The sequence below is a fragment of the Odontesthes bonariensis genome, chromosome 13 (assembly GCF_027942865.1).
Source record: "Odontesthes bonariensis isolate fOdoBon6 chromosome 13, fOdoBon6.hap1, whole genome shotgun sequence".
NCBI lineage: Eukaryota > Metazoa > Chordata > Actinopteri > Atheriniformes > Atherinopsidae > Odontesthes > Odontesthes bonariensis.
In genome coordinates, this window is record NC_134518.1 from 19,476,978 (window position 1) to 19,497,643 (window position 20,666).

Consider the following 20,666-nt stretch of genomic DNA (forward strand, 5'->3'; position numbering starts at 1 on the left):
CAGATTCAGCAGATGATGCGTCTTTGCTTTGTGACAAAGAGAGGTCGGACGACGGAGAACGGTTGTCTGTTTGGTTGCAAATACTCCGAGATATAAATCTGGAATAATCATTCGCTGATCTTCATCACATCTTGCTACAACGTATTGTTGTGATTTTTCCTCGTAAGCCTTTTCTTGGTTTATCACTATGCCTTGGCTGGAAAGGACGAGCGTTGTGTGGATATATTTTTCCTTTCTGCTGCTGGATTGTTATCGGGGAACAGTCTGTGGGCAGCTTACTTACTCCGTTTCAGAGGAAGCAAATATCGGGACTGTTGTCGGAAATATGGCAAAAGACTTGGACATCAATGTTCAGGATTTGGAGCCGCGCATGTTTCAGATCGTTGCTGGATCAAAGAAAAAATATTTCGAGGCAAACCTAAAGACTGGTGTTATCTTCGTTCATGAGAGAATAGACCGAGAAGAGCTTTGCAGTGAGGAACCCAAATGTTCACTTACTGTAGAAGCTGTTATAAATAACCCTTTAAAACTGTATCGTATTGAAATTGTTATCTTGGATGTGAACGATAACTCCCCGTTATTTCTCAGCAACTCACAGACAATTAACATTACAGAGAGCACAGCGACGGGAGCAAAATTTCTACTAAAACGAGCTCGAGATGCAGACGTAGGAAGAAATTCAATAAATACCTACAAGCTTAGTCCAAATGAACACTTTTCTCTGGCTATACATAAAGGAGAGAGTGTAACTGCCGAATTGGTCCTTCAGAAAGTTTTAGATAGAGAAAAACAGCCTGTGATTCAACTCACATTGACGGCAATTGATGGAGGTACACCAGTTAAATCAGGAAGTATGACAATTACAGTCAATGTGTTAGATATTAACGACAATCCTCCTGTTTTTAGCCAATCACTGTATAAAGCAAGTGTATTTGAGAACGTTAAGATTGGAACACAAATAATAACCCTGAATGCTACTGATCTCGATGCAAGTCAGAACGGACAAATATCATATTCTTTTATTGATATAGACCAGGGGAAACACAGTGATGTGTTTGATATAGATGGAAAAACTGGAACTGTAACAAATAAAAAGAATATTGACTTTGAAGAGAACAATGCTTTTGAGATTAGAGTTCAGGCCAGTGATGGAGCTCTCTCACCAATGACTTCACATGCAAAACTACTCATTGAAGTTTTAGATGTTAATGACAATGCACCTGAAATTACAGTTACGTCGCTGTTGAAGACTGTGAAAGAGGATGCGTCCATTGGCACAGCCATTGCTCTTGTTTCAGTGTTTGATAGAGATGGAGGTAAAAATGGGATGGTGAACTGTAAAATCACCAATGATGTCCCCTTCAAATTAGAATCGAATTATAAAAATTACTATTCGTTGGTTGTGGACGGTCCTCTTGACCGAGAGAGTGCACCTCAATACAATATAAGCATCACTGCAACAGATGAGGGCAGTCCACCTCTGTCCTGCACGAGCATCATTCATGTACACGTCTCTGATGTAAATGATAACAAACCTCGTTTCTCAGAAGACACAATCAATGTCTTCACGAAAGAAAACAGTCCAATAGGAACTGTTATAAAAACAGTGTCAGCAGTTGATGCAGACAGCGATAAAAATAGTCACGTGAGCTATTCATTTTTACAAGATGACAGTAAATCGCTTCCACTCTCTACAATGATAAACATCAACTCAGAGACTGGAGAAATAGTCAGTCTGCAGTCTTTTAACTTTGAGGAGTTAAAAACGTTTCAGTTCAAAGTTCAGGCCACAGACACTGGTGTTCCTCCGCTCAGCAGCAACGTGACCGTCAACGTTTTTATTCTGGATGAGAATGACAACAGTCCCACGATTCTAGCTCCTTATTCTGAGCACGGCTCCGTTAACAGTGAGAGCATCCCCTACTCTGCTGAAGCGGGATACTTTGTGGCAAAGATCAGGTCTGTGGACGCAGACTCTGGATACAATGCGCTGCTTTCTTACCACCTGTCTGAGCCCAAAGGAAACAACCTGTTCAGGATCGGAACCAGCACCGGGGAAATCAGAACTAAGAGGAGAATGAGCGACAATGACCTGAAAACTCACCCCTTGGTGGTGCTGGTTTCTGATAACGGAGAACCTTCTCTGTCAGCTACTGTGTCTGTTGATGTGGTGGTGGTTGAAAGCACAGCTGACATCCAGACTCAGTTCAGACATGTTCCTATAAAGGAGGACAGCTTCTCTGATCTGAACCTGTATCTGCTGATTGCCATCGTGTCGGTGTCAGTGATCTTTCTGCTGAGTCTCATCAGTTTAATAGCTGTCAGATGCCACAGGACAGACGGCAGTTTCAGCAGGTACAGCGCCCCTATGATCACCACCCACCCTGACGGGAGCTGGTCTTACTCCAAAGCTACTCAGCAGTATGACGTGTGTTTCAGCTCAGACACACTGAAGAGTGACGTAGTGGTTTTCCCCGCACCGTTTCCACCTGTAGATGGAGAACTGATCAGTATAAACGGAGGAGATACTTTTACCAGAACTCAGACTTTACCTAATAAAGAAAAGGTAAGGGTCGGTACGTTTCATATACGCGTTTAATTTTTGCTGGTTATTCATTGTGAGATGATAACTGACGGGGAAGTTGATGCCACTTCAAGCATTTCTTCAAAACAAGTTAAGTTAAATTTATGAACAAGCTGTTGTATTTGTTTGTTTGTTTGCTGTGTTGTTGCAGTCTGCCTTCTTTTGACTACTGACAACTCACAACATATTTATAACACCCTTGAAAACTAGACCAAAACATCCGAGTTTGAGCAACACTGAACACTTTTACTGTTCAATAATACTGTATTTATTCTTCTTTTTTCAGGAGTTTTTAGAAACAATATTTTTTTAAACGTTTCTTCTTCGAGTGATTTTTTTTTCTGCTTTCAATGTTTGAGCACTACCTAACCTCTAAACCCAAATATCTCCTATTGAATGTAATAGTAGCTGTCCAAGGTGCTACTTAACCAACGGCATGCAGAATTCGGTGATGTTTCTTTACATTTTATTCTGTCCTTTTTTAGTTGATAATAGTTCGTAGATTACTACAAAGTTAACCACTTTGTTACAAATGTGTAAAACAAGATCAGTTAGTTTTCGTGTTTGTTTATTTTGATCATAGCAAAGATTTGTTTTTCTGTACACAGACTGATTTGTAGTGTTAGATGTTCGCGTCTTCTTGCCGTTCTTTTGCAGACACGTGAGAGTCATTTTCAAGTAACTTTCCAATTATTGTGTGGGATGTTCTCTTTTCACAGTGATATTTTTAGTTTAATTTAAAGGCCTATCATTTCAATATATTTGTAAGAGTTTATGTTTGTAAGTCATATTGAAGGGTGAAATATAATGGACCCCTTACTTATGTTGGTACGCTTCAGTCAGACTTTTAAACATGTTAGTCAATAACAGAAAAATTACCATTGTGAAGTATGTTTGTCAAACATCACCAGATTATTTTCCAATTTTAAATACTTTGCTTATAAATCAAACTGATATTTTCTAATGCTGTTTCTGTTTTGAATGGTTTTATTTTATGTTTTAGTCACAGAGCGTTTGTGTCTTTCTGGTGTTTCTCTCGTTTGTATTGTAATTACAAGAGAAGTCCATAAGAGAGCACTGTAGACAATAACATCATGGCAAACGTGAACAGGCCCATCCCCGATTGAAAACGTGATGTTGTATTGAGCTCTGACACAAAGAGATGCAGAAGCTTAGAGAGAAAGCTGGGACATGAGCCACACCGTGTACAATTTTGAAGAAAAGGGAGCGTAGCCTCCGTAGATACTGGATATCCACTGGATCTTATATGCGGGTTTCACATCGGACTGGATTATGTCATCACTTCATAGAAATAATGTGTTGGCATTCGTGTTATTTGTGCTGTTGGATTGTTACTGGGAAGCGGTCTCCGGGCAGCTCTCCTACTCTATATCAGAGGAAGTGAATCCAGGGACCTCTGTGGGAAACATAGCCAAGGATCTAAACCTGGGTATACATGAGCTGGAAGCTCGCACGTTCCAAATTGTTACAGGATCAAAGAAAAAACATTTTGAGGTAAATCTAAAGACGGGAGTTCTCTTCGTCAGTGATAGAATAGACAGAGAGGAGCTCTGTGCAAAGGCAACGAAATGTACAATTAGCGTTGAGGCTGTGATAAATGCTCCATTAAAGCTTTATCGTTTGGACATAAATATTCTAGATGTTAATGACAATTATCCAGTTTTCAGTACTAATTCGCAAAATATAGAAATAGCCGAAATCACGTTACCTGGGACTAAATTTCTTGTGTTATCAGCCTATGATGCCGATGTAGAAATAAATGATATCAGTACCTACAAGCTAAGTTCAAATGATCATTTTTCCTTAGCAGTGAACAGAGGAGAAAGAGTGTCTGCTGAACTGGTCCTTCAGAAACCTTTAGACCGAGAAAAACAGGCTGTAATTAGACTCACATTGACTGCTGTAGATGGCGGAACACCTCCAAAAACCGGAACATCGCAGTTAATAATCAGTGTTTTGGACAATAATGACAATGTTCCGATATTTTCCAAACCACTTTATAAAACAAGCGTTACTGAAAATGTACCACTTGGGTCTTCAGTAATAGAAGTAACGGCGACAGACAATGATAAAGGACCAAACGGAGAGGTTTCATATTCACTTAGCAGCCAAGATCAAGATCATGTTTTGAAAATATTTCAAGTTGATGAACAAACAGGATTATTGACAGTTAAAGGAAACATTGACTTTGAACAGCACCCCGCTTTTGAAATCCGCGTGCAGGCCAGTGACAAAGGCTCTCCTCAAATGACATCACAGTGCAAGATACTAATAGAAGTGCTGGATATAAATGACAATGCCCCTGAGATATCTGTAACTACGCTCATTACTACAGTACAGGAGGATGCAAAATTAGGCACAGCAATTGCACTTGTGTCAGTGGTGGATCGAGATGGAGGTAAAAATGGAATAGTTAACTGTGACGTTAGCAATGGCAGTCCGTTTAAATTGGAAACAAACTATAAAAATTATTACTCGTTGGTCATAGATGGGCAGCTAGATAGAGAGAGTGACTCATATTATAATGTCACTATCACAGCTACAGATGAAGGAATCCCTGCTCTCAGGAGCACAAGAGATTTTACTGTTTACATTTCCGATGTCAATGACAACTGTCCTCGCTTTTCAGACAGCATGCTCAGTGTTTATTTAAAAGAAAACAGTCCAGTTGGAGCTGTTTTAAAAACGTTATCTGCGCTTGATATAGATATTGCTCAGAATGCCCACGTGAGCTATTCAATTGCCGAAAGTAAGAGTAATTCGCTTCCACTCTCTACAATGGTAAACATCAACTCAGAGACTGGAGATATAGTCAGCCTGCAGTCTTTTAACTATGAGGAGTTGAAAACGTTTCAGTTTAAAGTTCAGGCCACTGACTCTGGTGTTCCGCCACTCAGTAGCAACATGACCGTCAATGTTTTTATTCTGGATGAGAACGACAACAGTCCCACGATTCTAGCTCCTTATTCTGAGCACGACTCCATTAACAGTGAGAGCATCCCCTACTCTGCTGAAGCGGGATACTTTGTGGCAAAGATCAGGGCTGTGGACGCAGACTCTGGATACAATGCGCTGCTTTCTTACCACCTGTCTGAGCCCAAAGGAAACAACCTGTTCAGGATCGGAACCAGCACCGGGGAAATCAGGACTAAGAGGAGAATGAGCGACAATGACCTGAAAACTCACTCCTTGGTGGTGCTGGTTTCTGATAACGGAGAACCTTCTCTGTCAGCTACTGTGTCTGTTGATGTGGTGGTGGTTGAAAGCACAGCTGACATCCAGACTCAGTTCAGACATGTTCCTATAAAGGAGGACAGCTTCTCTGATCTGAACTTGTATCTGCTGATCGCCATCGTGTCGGTGTCAGTGATCTTTCTGTTGAGTCTCATCAGTTTAATAGCTGTCAGATGCCACAGGACAGACGGCAGTTTCAGCAGGTACAGCGCCCCAATGATCACCACCCACCCTGACGGGAGCTGGTCTTACTCTAAAGCTACTCAGCAGTATGACGTGTGTTTCAGCTCAGACACACTGAAGAGTGACGTAGTGGTTTTCCCCGCACCGTTTCCACCTGGAGATGGAGAACTGATCAGTATTAACGGAGGAGACACTTTTACCAGGACTCAGACTTTACCAAATAAAGAAAAGGTAAGGTGGCAGTTGAATTAATTACTCCTTTCCGGCATATTTCATACTGTGAAGTATTTATGCGATGATGTAGTTTAATTTGTGTTCTTTGCAAAACTCATTTTAGTTTTGCAGCTGTCAAGAGTTTTTGGCGAGGTATTTATGTCAACTCCCCTTTTTACATAAATAATATGAATTATAAGTATTCCGGTATACAGAGTAAATTGGCCAATATTATATACCTTAACCTTTTTGTGTATTTTGTTTGTCTATGTCTGATCTAATTTCGTCACTACTTAACCACATGTGTGAGTCGCTCTCCGTGGTTTTGAACTCAACTTAGGACCATTTTTTTTCTTTACCCATAACAACGCTGCATATAAGTAAGCAGTGCTTATGAAAACATTTAACAACAGTCAAAATATGGTAAACTTTTTTATTTTTCATTTTTCAAATAACCCTTTACAAATTTCATATATAACCGCTATAGTTACCTTTTTCATTTGCTAAAAGAAAATCCTATATTCACGGGATCCATATTTATGTATGAGGGGTTTTTTTTTCTTGGGGGTTCAAATAAGAGCTATTCTTTAGGATAATCAAGTAATATAATGTACACCCTTATTCAAAGTTGAAATAATATTAACACATGGACAGATCCTCAATTTCTGACGTTGTAATTTGTAGCCTCTTTATTTCAAGTAAAACTTACAAAGTACAGTTTATTAGTTAATTTGCATTGTGGATGACGAAGCATGTGTTATTTCTTGAAAATATCCACATGAGGACACTGTAGACCATCGCATTTGCACCTTCTGTTTCGAGGCACTGGGCTCCTCCCAGATTCAGCAGAGGCATCTGTGCTTTCTAACAAAGAGAGGTAGTACGACGGAGAACGGTTGTCTGTTTGGTTGCAAATACTCCGAGATATAAATCTGGAATAATCATTCACTAATCTTCATCACATCTTGCTGTAACATATTGTCGTGATTTTTCCTCGAAGGCCTTTTCTTCGTTTATCACTATGCCTTTGCCGGAAAGGACGAGCGTTGTGTGGATATATTTTTTATTTCTGCTGCTGGATTGTTATCGGGAAACGGTCTGTGGGCAGCTTACTTACTCCGTTTCAGAGGAAGCAAATATCGGAACTATCGTCGGAAATATCGCAAAAGACTTAAACATTAATGTTCAGGATTTGGAGCCGCGCATGTTTCAGATCGTTGCTGGATCAAAGAAAAAATATTTCGAGGTAAACCTAAAGACTGGTGTTATCTTCGTTCATGAGAGAATAGACCGAGAAGAGCTTTGCAGTGATGAACCAAAATGTTCACTTACTGTAGAAGCTGTTATAAATAACCCTTTAAAACTGTATCGTATTGAAATTGTTATCTTGGATGTGAACGATAACTCCCCGTTATTTCTCAGCAACTCCCAGACAATTAACATTACAGAGAGCACAGCGAAGGGAGCAAAATTTCTACTTAAACGAGCTCGAGATGCAGACGTAGGAAGAAATTCAATAAATACCTACAAGCTTAGTCAAAATGAACAGTTTTCTCTGGAAACACATAAAGGAGAGAGTCTAACTCCCGAACTGGTGCTTCGAAAGGTCTTAGACAGGGAAAAGGAGTCTGTAATTATGCTTACACTAACCGCAGTTGATGGAGGAACATCTGCTAAATCAGGCAGTATGACTATTACAATTAATGTGTTAGACAGCAATGACAATCCCCCCATATTTTCTCAAGCACTGTATAAAACTAAAGTGCATGAGAATGTCAAGATTGGAACACCGATAATAACCCTCAATGCCACTGACCTAGATGCAGGCCAAAACGGACAAATATCATATTCTTTTATTGAAATAGACCAGGGAAAACACAGTGACATTTTCACCATTGACCAAAAAACAGGAACTGTAACAAACAAAAATAAAATTGATTTTGAAGAGAACAATGCTTTTGAGATTAGAGTACAAGCCAGTGATGGAGCTTCCTCTCCTCTTACCTCACATGCAAAACTGTTGATTGAAGTTTTAGATGTAAATGACAATGCACCTGAAATTACAGTTACATCGCTGTTAAACACTGTGAAAGAGGATGCGTCCATTGGCACAGCTATTGCTCTTGTTTCAGTGTTTGATAAAGATGGAGGTAAAAATGGGATGGTGAGCTGTACAATCTCAAATGATGTCCCCTTTGAATTAGAATCTAATTATAAAAATTACTATTCGTTGGTTGTGGACGGTCCTCTTGATCGAGAGAGTGCGCTTAAATACAATATAAGCATCACTGCAACAGATGAGGGCAGTCCACCTCTGTCCAGCACGAGCATCATCCATGTGCAAGTCTCTGATGTCAATGATAACAAACCTCATTTCACAGAAGACACAATCAATGTATTCATGAAAGAAAACAGTCCAATAGGAACTGTTATAAAAACAGTGGCAGCAGTTGATGCAGACAGCGATAGAAATGGTCACGTGAGCTATTCATTTTTACATGATAACAGTAAATCTTGTCCACTCCCTACAATGGTAAACATCAACTCAGAGACTGGAGAAATAGTCAGTCTGCAGTCTTTTAACTTTGAGGAGCTAAAAACGTTTCAGTTTAAAGTTCAGGCCACAGACTCTGGTGTTCCTCCGCTCAGCAGCAACGTGACCGTTAACGTTTTTATTCTGGATGAGAACGACAACAGTCCCACGATTCTAGCTCCTTATTCTGAGCACGGCTCCGTTAACAGTGAGAGCATCCCCTACTCTGCTGAAGCGGGATACTTTGTGGCAAAGATCAGGGCTGTGGACGCAGACTCTGGATACAATGCGCTGCTTTCTTACCACCTGTCTGAGCCCAAAGGAAACAACCTGTTCAGGATCGGAACCAGCACCGGGGAAATCAGAACTAAGAGGAGAATGAGCGACAATGACCTGAAAACTCACCCCTTGGTGGTGCTGGTTTCTGATAACGGAGAACCTTCTCTGTCAGCTACTGTGTCTGTTGATGTGGTGGTGGTTGAAAGCACAGCTGACATCCAGACTCAGTTCAGACATGTTCCTATAAAGGAGGACAGCTTCTCTGATCTGAACCTGTATCTGCTGATCGCCATCGTGTCGGTGTCAGTGATCTTTCTGCTGAGTCTCATCAGTTTAATAGCTGTCAGATGCCACAGGACAGACGGCGATTTCAGCAGGTACAGCCCCCCGATGATCACCACCCACCCTGACGGGAGCTGGTCTTACTCTAAAGCTACTCAGCAGTATGACGTGTGTTTCAGCTCAGACACACTGAAGAGTGACGTAGTGGTTTTCCCCGCACCGTTTCCACCTGTAGATGGAGAACTGATCAGTATTAACGGAGGAGACACTTTTACCAGAACTCAGACTTTACCTAATCAAGAAAAGGTAAGAAGATAATTTGGTTTGTTGAGATGTACCAACTCATATATGCAATTGTTTTTTGGGTGTGCTTGTTTGTATTTAACAAGATACGTTGCCAGTCTTTATTTTTTGCTAGTCAAAGTCTTCCTGTTTCGGTATACTTTCCATTTCTCAAACAAACACTTAATCTCACTTCACATCCGTAAAACAACAATATGTGACCCGCTCTGGCAAAATGAGTCACAGTGACCCAAATGTCAAAATCTCAATTTTGACATTTGGGTCACTGTGACTCAGGGATCAGGTCACATATATATTCGTGTGTGGTTTTAATTCAGAAAATATTACAACATCTTTCTTTTTTCCTATTTGTGGATACAGTCAATTAGATACAAATCGATTTCTTATAGACAAATATATCATCTGCTACTTGCTTCTGTTACAATGCACAAAACTTGCTTTTGTGCATTGTAAATTAAATCTCCGGATTTAAGTTCAGCATGTATAAACTAGTCAAATTGTTTTTAAAAAAATAAGGCTTAAGTCAATTTTACAAACAACCATGTAAAGTTGGTTTCCAAAGATGGAAGACAACTTATCTTGCTGATGAATACTAAACTGATTTAAATACCTGATACCTTTTACTGTTTTGCTTGAATCGCATTGTAATAACTTGTATCAATGATTCGTTAGCTCCATGCCTCAAGTGCTTTGAAAACCAGGTTGATACATCATATTAATACTCCATCCATGGCCCAGAAATATAGCGAGTGATCTTACACTGTTAAGTTGCAAGTGTTTGGCAAAACGTTGTATTCATTGTAAATATATTTCTCTGGTGAATTGAGACTAAAAAAAACTTGTTTCACTGGGTTTTCAATGTGTTGTAATAACTTCAAATGTCCATAAGGCGACAGTCTAGACCGTAACACCGCCAGCAAGTTGTTGATGTGGAGAGGCCCCTCCTACGTTAAAAGCGTTAACATTTTCTTCCGGGGCTTTGTTTGACTGAGACGCAGTGCGATGTGAAGTGGATTTATGAAAGAAGCTGATCTTTAGTTTGATCTACCAAAATATTTTTTTGCTCCCAATACATGAGATTTTGCAAGTCATCACTGGAATCTATGTTTTGTAATCGTTGCATGGAATTATGCATCTGCTGGAAAGACAGAGCGACATGATTATATATCTGGTGCTTCTTGTCCTGGAGTATAACTGTGGCTCGGCAGTCGGGCAGCTTTCCTACTCCGTGTCAGAGGAGGTAAACCTCGGGACTTCTGTTGGCAATCTCGCCAAAGATCTGAACCTTAATGTACAGGATTTGGAATCACGTATGTTTCAAATTGTATCTGGATCAAAGAGAAAATATTTCGACGTGAATTTAAAGTCAGGTTTTCTCTACGTTAGTGAGAGAATTGACAGAGAGGAGCTGTGTGCGAGAGCAACAAAATGCACAATAAATGTGGAGGCTGTGATGAATAACCCTCTTAAGCTTTATCGTTTTGAAGTAAACATTATCGACGTTAATGATAATCCCCCGTCTTTCACTGCAAAATCACAAATTATTGACATAGCAGAAAACATAGTACCCGGGGCTACATTCCCCGTGCTGTCTGCTTATGATGCTGATGTGGGGAAAAATGGTCTTCACACGTACAAGCTTAAACCGAATGAATATTTTTCTTTAGTGGTACACAAAGGTGAAAGTGTGTCAGCAGAGTTGGTTCTTCAGAAAGCACTAGATCGCGAAAAACAGGCTTCAATTAAGCTCACGCTGACCGCTTTAGACGGGGGGATACCAATTAAATCAGGAATGTCTGAGATCATAATAAATGTCTTGGATAATAACGACAACATTCCAACTTTTACAAAAACGCTGTACAAAACAAGCATTACAGAAAATGCATCAGTAGGCACGAAAGTGATAACAGTGACCGCAACTGACGCAGACGAGGGGGCAAACAAAGACATTGTATATTCACTGAATTCAAAAGATCAGGATCATGTCTTAGAAATATTTGAAATTGATTCTGGGACAGGAACAATAACAGTTCAAGGAACAGTTGACTTTGAAATAAATTCTGCGTTTGAGATTCGTGTGCAAGCTACTGACAAAGGCCAGCCTCCATTAACAGCACAATGTAAAGTACTCGTTGAAGTGGTGGACCTAAATGATAATGCACCTGACATCACAGTGACGTTACTGATCAATACAGTGAAAGAGGATGCTGAAATTGGCACTGCAATTGCACTTGTTTCAATTCGTGACAGAGATGGGGGTGAAAACGGTGAAGTCAAATGTGAGATTTTGGATTCAGTCCCCTTTAAATTAGAGACAAATTATAAAAACTATTATTCGTTGGTTATTGGTGATGCTCTCGATAGGGAACTCATTTCTCATTATAACATTACTATTAAAGCTACAGATGAAGGAAGACCTCCTCTCTCCAGTACAAGCCAAGTAATAATTCAGGTTTCTGATGTTAATGACAATGCACCTTGGTTTTCTGAGGCTGTACTGAACATGTATGTGGATGAAAACAGTCCAGTAGGCACAGTTTTGAAAGCAGTAACTGCAACTGACGTTGACGCAAGTGAAAATAGTCATGTGACCTATTCCTTAATCAGTAAGAATAATTTGGTCCCGTTGTCGACATTGATTAACATAAACTCTGAGACTGGAGATATAGTCAGCTTACAAACTTTTAACTTTGAGGAGTTAAAAACATTTCAGTTTAAAGTTCAGGCCACAGACTCTGGTGTTCCTCCGCTCAGCAACAACGTGACTGTCAACGTTTTTATTCTGGATGAGAACGACAACAGTCCCACGATTCTAGCTCCTTATTCTGAGCACGGCTCCGTTAACAGTGAGAGCATCCCCTACTCTGCTGAAGCGGGATACTTTGTGGCAAAGATCAGGGCTGTGGACGCAGACTCTGGATACAATGCGCTGCTTTCTTACCACCTGTCTGAGCCCAAAGGAAACAACCTGTTCAGGATCGGAACCAGCACCGGGGAAATCAGGACTAAGAGGAGAATGAGCGACAATGACCTGAAAACTCACCCCTTGGTGGTGCTGGTTTCTGATAACGGAGAACCTTCTCTGTCAGCTACTGTGTCTGTTGATGTGGTGGTGGTTGAAAGCACAGCTGACATCCAGACTCAGTTCAGACATGTTCCTATAAAGGAGGACAGCTTCTCTGATCTGAACTTGTATCTGCTGATCGCCATTGTGTCGGTATCAGTGATCTTTCTGCTGAGTCTCATCAGTTTAATAGCCGTCAGATGCCACAGGACAGACGGCAGTTTCAGCAGGTACAGCGCCCCAATGATCACCACCCACCCCGATGGGAGCTGGTCTTACTCTAAAGCTACTCAGCAGTATGACGTGTGTTTCAGCTCAGACACACTGAAGAGTGACGTAGTGGTTTTCCCCGCACCGTTTCCACCTGTAGATGGAGAACTGATCAGTATTAACGGAGGAGACACTTTTACCAGAACTCAGACTTTGCCTAACAAAGAAAAGGTAAGGCTACAGTACGTCTCACATTTGCGCTTAATTTCTGCTGGTTATTGATTGTGACATGACACTTGGCTGTTAAGTTTTAGCCATTTAAAAAATAGATTTCTTTGCAACAGGCTAACTTAGATTCAGGTACTAGCTATTGTATTTTTTTGTTGGTGTGCTTTGTTGCTGCAGTTTCCCCTCTTTTGACAATAGACCATTAATCTGGATTGTATGTCGCTGACCTTGGTGCTGAATGCAAGGTTTTGAACGTGTTTTGGCTGTAATTCCCCCCACATATGCACAGTACACTGATAAATCCCTGTACCTTTGATTATATAGACTATATTCACTGACGCAGAACATTTGAAAGTACGCATATATTTAAATAGAAAATAGTGTCCAGAGAAATGTCCACCAACATCTTCGGCTCTATACAGAAACTCGAAGATTTGGTAACATAATGCAACCTTTTTCACTTTAGAAAAAGTTTGGTCATATTCAGGCTTAAGGATGATGTATTTGACTTGTTTTAAGTCCAGCTCACTTATGCTGGCGTTGTGCTGTTAATGTTGACTTGGATAATGAGCCCTCGTAGAACAATGTAACAGCAAATTATACACTACGTCAGCCCTGTCCTCGATGTTATCGTTGTTTCAAATGTATGCAAACCATTGCAACGATGTAAGAATTATGATTTTTTTTTGTGTTAAAGTTCCTGAAGGAGTGTTTTAGAGTTGCTGACAACGACTGCAGTTTTTCCAAATTACCACGTAGCGACGCTATAGACCGTGACACAGAAATGATGACGCTCCTCCCAGAGTAAACGGGAAGACTGTGATTTTCTTCACAAAGAGACAAGGGAAGAGGCGCAATGGCATTATGGAGTACACGTTTCCTAAAACGATAATTTCGTCTTGAATTTGGTCACTTCTCATTTCTACATGGCAGAGGCAAAATAGTGGATTTATACTTCGACCTTTTTCAACGGAATTATGTCTTCCCCGAACTGCTGGAGGTCCGCTATCACATATTTTGTGCTCGTGCTGTTGGATTGTCACTGGGAAGCGGCGTCGGCACAGCTCTCCTATTCTGTATCAGAGGAGGTAAAGCCAGGGACTAATGTAGGTAATATTGCCAAGGATCTAAACCTTAGTGTTCAGGATTTAGAGTCCCGTTTGTTTCAGATTGTTGCATCTAAAGATAAATACTTCGAGGTAAATCTAAAGACCGGATTTCTGTATGTTAATGAGAGGTTAGACCGAGAAGAGCTTTGTGCAGATGAACCCAAATGTACTGTTAGCGTGGAGGCTGTGATAAACAATCCATTGAAGCTTTACCGTGTGGAGGTTGAAATTAAAGACGTCAATGACCATTACCCTACTTTTAATACAAAATCGCAAATTCTAGACATTGCAGAAAACACCTTGCCTGGGTTTAGATTTGCTTTATCCGAGGCAAGTGATGCCGATGTGGGTAAAAATGGTGTTAGTGCCTATAAGCTTAGTCCAAATGAATATTTAAGTCTTGTTACACAAAAAAGAGGGGATAGTATATCTCCAGAGTTAGTGCTGCAGAAAGGCTTAGATCGTGAAAAAAAGCCAAACATACAACTCTTGTTAACTGCCGTAGATGGTGGGTCACCGCCAAATTCGGGTACATCAGAAATTGAAATAAATGTACTTGACATAAATGATAACGCACCATTGTTCAGCAGTAGTCTTTACAAGATTAAAACCTTGGAAAATGTCCTGGTGGGAACGAAAGTATTCACCCTAAATGCGACAGATGCTGATGAAGGACCAAACAGTGAAATAGTGTATTCTTTGAGGAGTAAGGATCAGGATCATATTTTAGATATCTTCCAAATTGATCCTGAAACTGGAGTCATTTCAGTTAAAGGCAAAATTGACTATGAGGAGAGAAAAGCTTTTGAGATCCGAGCAGAGGCTCGAGACAAAGGCCAGCCCCCTATGTCTGCACATAGCAAAGTGCTGGTTGAAGTCATAGATGTAAATGACAACGCTCCTGAAATCACTGTGACTAAACTGCTCAATACCCTAAATGAAGACGCCGTTGTCGGTACTGCTATCGCTCTCGTCTCTGTTTTAGATAAAGACAGTGGTAAAAATGGTGAAGTGAAATGTGAAATCTTAAATACCGTCCCATTCAAACTGGAGACAAATTACAAAAACTATTACTCCTTAGTTGTTCAAGGACATCTAGACAGAGAAGTCACTCCCGAGTACAATGTAACAATATTAGCTACCGATGAAGGAAGCCCTCCTCTTTCCAATACCAGTATTATTACTGTTTATCTCGCTGATGTAAATGACAACGCGCCTTATTTCACAACACCCCTCGTTAACATTTATGTGAAAGAAAACAGTAAAGTTGGAACAGTTATTAAGTCAGTGACTGCTGTTGATGATGATATTAGCAAGAACGGTCAGATGAGCTATTCATTTTTAGACACAAACAGTAAATATCTATCCCTCCCTACAATGATAAACATCAACTCGGAGACTGGAGATATAGTCAGTCTGCAGTCTTTTAACTATGAGGAGTTAAAAACATTCCAGTTTAAAGTTCAGGCCACAGACTCTGGTGTTCCTCCGCTCAGCAGCAACGTGACCGTCAACGTTTTTATTCTGGATGAGAATGACAACAGTCCCACGATTCTAGCTCCTTATTCTGAGCACGGCTCCGTTAACAGTGAGAGCATCCCCTACTCTGCTGAAGCGGGATACTTTGTGGCAAAGATCAGGGCTGTGGACGCAGACTCTGGATACAATGCGCTGCTTTCTTACCACCTGTCTGAGCCCAAAGGAAACAACCTTTTCAGGATCGGAACCAGCACCGGGGAAATCAGGACTAAGAGGAGAATGAGCGACAATGACCTGAAAACTCACCCCTTGGTGGTGCTGGTTTCTGATAACGGAGAACCTTCTCTGTCAGCTACTGTGTCTGTTGATGTGGTGGTGGTTGAAAGCACAGCTGACATCCAGACTCAGTTCAGACATGTTCCTATAAAGGAGGACAGCTTCTCTGATCTGAACCTGTATCTGCTGATCGCCATCGTGTCGGTGTCAGTGATCTTTCTGCTGAGTCTCATCAGTTTAATAGCTGTCAGATGCCATAGGACAGACGGCAGTTTCAGCAGGTACAGCGCCCCAATGATCACCACCCACCCTGACGGGAGCTGGTCTTACTCTAAAGCTACTCAGCAGTATGACGTGTGTTTCAGCTCAGACACGCTGAAGAGTGACGTAGTGGTTTTCCCCGCACCGTTTCCACCTGTTGATGGAGAACTGATCAGTATTAACGGAGGAGACACTTTTACCAGAACTCAGACTTTACCAAATAAAGAAAAGGTAAGAAATACCCATCTGTTGGTCTAAGTGAAAAAATACGTATTTACATTTTACTGCACATTAGTGTACTCAAAATATATTGATAGCTATGACCCTAGATTGTATATTTAAAGTTTCTACTCTGCGTTGAGAACTCATGCCTGCTACACTTTGTTTCAACTATATATCAGTAAGTAAATTATAAATATTATTATTAACTCAACTTTATTTTTCATGACTAGCCATTTTTCATTATCATATTAAACAATTTTGGGTGACTAAAACCCGCACTTGTTTTATCTCTGTCAAAACATGGATTGTAATTGGTTGGTTTGTTGGTTTTCATCTGCGGGTTAACAAATCAAACAATCAGCAGAGGTGAGATTGCTTAAACAGCTTTTACTGTATCCAGATAGAAAAAGGGCAGCAATGGCAACACACTGATTGGTTCTTAGGCCGCTCTCCACGGTGCTGAAAGCAAATATTTGCCTATGTTGGGACTGGGTGCTATTCCTGCTTCTACTACTGTGAAGTACAGACTTGTCTGGTCAAAGTATTCATCTGAGTGTTGAGTTGACTTACATTTTACAGATGCCAAATTAAATTAATATAAACAGAGGTGAGACAATACATATTTAGAGACATTTATTGAATAGAATTTTGTACACACAACAATACATTCGATGAGCAGTGTATTCATTGAGCAGGAGGAGTCCCTGAAAATAATACTTTGGCTATCAGATCATTCGACATTTACGAATTTGTTTTTTTTTTGTTGTAATTTATAATATACACCATTACCTGTCTTATGGGTTGTGTTTCTGTATACAAAAATATCACGAGATGTCGCCCGAGACCACGCAAAATTCTTCTGGCCAATGCTTGGAAACTCCTCCTTTGGTCATGACGATAAGCCAAAACGTCATCATCGAGTACTGCTTTGTGAAAACACCCCACAGAGGAGGGAGGCTTTAAATGGTCGGGAATGTTCGGCAGAATGGATATATGGAAATCACATTTTTGATTTTCTTTTTGGGGATAAGCAAAGAGGCACCATCCAAGATTTCTCACTTCTGCCAGAACCGCGATGGCTGCTCGGAGACGATGGAATAATATTGGGGCTCTCACTCTTCTTTGTCTCTTCGAATGGTCCGTGGCTCAGATATCATATATAATTTCTGAAGAGGTGGACATAGGTACAGCGGTGGGTAATCTTGCAAAGGATTTAAATCTCAGTGTGCAGCATCTCCAATCAACGAGTCTTCATATAACATCTGGGTATAAAACGCAGTATTTTGACATCAATCGTGAATCTGGAGTACTTTTCGTTAGCGACAGGATAGACCGGGAGGAGCTTTGTCCTAATGTGGCAAAGTGCTCTTTAAATATAGAGGCTGTATTAAGTAATCCTCGAAGCCTCCATCGAGTTGAGGTTGTAATTAACGATGTTAATGACAATGCTCCAGCTTTTTTGGAAGAAATATGCACTGTTGATATATATGAATCTTCATATGCCGGGGAAAGGTATCCTCTCCCGTTAGCTCATGACGCAGACGTCGGTGTTAACTCGGTGAGGAGTTACACACTTAACACAAATGAACATTTTTCTTTAGATATACAAAGCAATGGTGACCAGAGCGTGTCTGCTGAATTAGTACTTCAGAAAGCATTGGATCGAGAGAAACATCATGTTTTTCAACTCGTTCTGACAGCGATTGATGGAGGAAAGCCCCCTAAAACAGGCACTTTACAGATAAATGTTAATGTTCTGGATGTAAATGACAATTCACCTCTTTTCAGTAAATCACTTTACAAGGTGCAGGTGGTTGAAAATGCAAATAATGGCACAACGTTAGTGACACTGACAGCTAATGATTTAGACGAAGGTGTAAATGGACAAATCGTATACTCTTTTACTGAGAGAGGACGTTTAAATCCGGAGGACAAATTTTCCCTGAATGATGAGACTGGAGAAATTACAGTGAAATGCTGTATTGATTATGAGGAAAACCAAGCGTTTGAAATTCGTGTTCAAGCAAGAGACAAAGGCACTCCTCCCCGCAGTGCACATAGCAAGGTTTTAGTCGAAGTTATTGATGTTAATGACAATGCTCCAGAAATCTCGGTGTCATCACTTATGAGTCCAGTGAAAGAGGACACTGAAAAAGGCACCACCGTTGCTATGCTGACTATCACCGACAGAGACGGGGGTAAAAATGGTTTTACAAACTGTAAGGTGACAGGTTCTGTGCCATTTAAATTAAAACCTAACTATAAAAATTATTATTCTTTGCTGGTTGATGGGCCGCTTGACAGAGAGAATGTTTCCCGTTATGATATATCAATTGTAGCAACGGATGAAGGAACGCCTGGTCTTTCGAGCACGAGTGTAATCACTATTCAGGTTTCGGATGTAAATGACAATCCTCCTCGATTCGTGGATTCTCAAATTAATGTTTATGTGAAAGAGAATACCCCAATTAGAACTACTATTCACAAACTAACCACCTTCGATCCAGATTTATATGAAAACGCCAAGTCAACTTATCATTTAATAAACAGCTCTCCCAAGACGACACAGATTAATTCAGTGGTAACAGTTAACTCAGAGACTGGAGATATTGTCAGTCTGCAGTCTTTTAACTTTGAGGAGCTAAAAACGTTTCAGTTTAAAGTTCAGGCCACAGACTCTGGTGTTCCTCCGCTCAGCAGCAACGTGACCGTCAACGTTTTTATTCTGGATGAGAACGACAACAGTCCCACGATTCTAGCTCCTTATTGTGAGCACGGCTCCGTTAACAGTGAGAGCATCCCCTACTCTGCTGAAGCGGGATACTTTGTGGCAAAGATCAGGGCTGTGGACGCAGACTCTGGATACAATGCGCTGCTTTCTTACCACCTGTCTGCGCCCAAAGGAAACAACCTGTTCAGGATCGGAACCAGCACCGGGGAAATCAGAACTAAGAGGAGAATGAGCGACAATGACCTGAAAACTCACCCCTTGGTGGTGCTGGTTTCTGATAACGGAGAACCTTCTCTGTCAGCTACTGTGTCTGTTGATGTGGTGGTGGTTGAAAGCACATCTGACATCCAGACTCAGTTCAGACATGTTCCTATAAAGGAGGACAGCTTCTCTGATCTGAACCTGTATCTGCTGATCGCCATTGTGTCGGTGTCAGTGATCTTTCTGCTGAGTCTCATCAGTTTAATAGCTGTCAGATGCCATAGGACAGACGGCAGTTTCAGCAGGTACAGCGCCCCAATGATCACCACCCACCCTGACGGGAGCTGGTCTTACTCTAAAGCTACTCAGCAGTATGACGTGTGTTTCAGCTCAGACACACTGAAGAGTGACGTAGTGGTTTTCCCCGCACCGTTTCCACCTGTAGATGGAGAACTGATCAGTATTAACGGAGGAGACACTTTTACCAGAACTCAGACTTTACCAAATAAAGAAAAGGTAAGACCAATCAAAGCATTCCCAACTTTTCTCGTAGTGTTAATACAGTCTTGAGTCTTCCCAAAAAAATGTTATACTGGGTTCATTCGGTTAGATATGTTTGAGATGTTTACACCTAATTATTTACATATGTGTGTTTATCGGTAAATATGCTTCTATCATTACATGTTCAGCACTCCACATTTGGATTGTGACTTCGAGAGTGACAATATTTGATCTGCGTTTGTGTTTTCCTAACTCTTACTTTAGTCTTACTCCTCCTAGCTTTTGATTGGCTAGCTCAGTCACGTAGGATATATACCAAAAAAGTCTGAGTAGATTGATGCTAAAGTGTACAGAAGAAGACTCAATTGTTGCAGACCGAATAACCCGTGTCTATCCTACAGTTTATTAGCGTTAAGAGTGACCTATCCACCGCCTATCGCAAACTCACGTCACACTATCAAAGACAAATGGAAAACTTGAGTATTCACATTTGTGTTAATGTAACCTGTCTGTTCAAATATGTGCGATATTTATAAAGCAACAGAGAAGTAAGATGGGTCAAGTGATTTGTTTGTCTAGTCTAGTTTGTCTCTGTTAAATAACAGTGAAAACAAGCATTTATGAATCCTTCTTAGATTGACAATCTCTTTTAGGTGGGAGTACACACTAACACACACACACACATATATATATATACATATATATATACATACCAAGTGTGAAAAATTACCAAAAAATTAGGCATCTGCTGT

At 40.6% G+C, this 20,666-nt stretch overlaps 1 protein-coding gene and 1 pseudogene across 20 annotated transcripts in view; both read left to right on the forward strand.

Moving 5' to 3' along the window:
• LOC142397747 (protocadherin alpha-C2-like) overlaps positions 1 to 20,666 on the forward strand; it is a 192,766-nt gene that overhangs the window by 114,928 nt on the left and 57,172 nt on the right. The window contains exon 1 of one of the 20 annotated variants that reach the window (XM_075481352.1): positions 11 to 2,566. The exons of 16 other annotated variants lie outside the window; for them this stretch is intronic. In XM_075481352.1, coding sequence (XP_075337467.1) covers positions 188 to 2,566 — 2,379 coding nt within the window. In that variant the 5' untranslated portion in view covers positions 11 to 187. Of the gene's footprint in view, positions 1 to 10; positions 2,567 to 3,757; positions 6,254 to 6,977; positions 9,636 to 17,440; positions 19,930 to 20,666 lie in introns of those variants that run through there. 3 more of the 20 variants (XM_075481355.1, XM_075481353.1, XM_075481357.1) reach the window with 3 other exon arrangements.
• LOC142398100 (protocadherin alpha-6 pseudogene) lies at positions 10,642 to 16,517 on the forward strand (annotated as a pseudogene).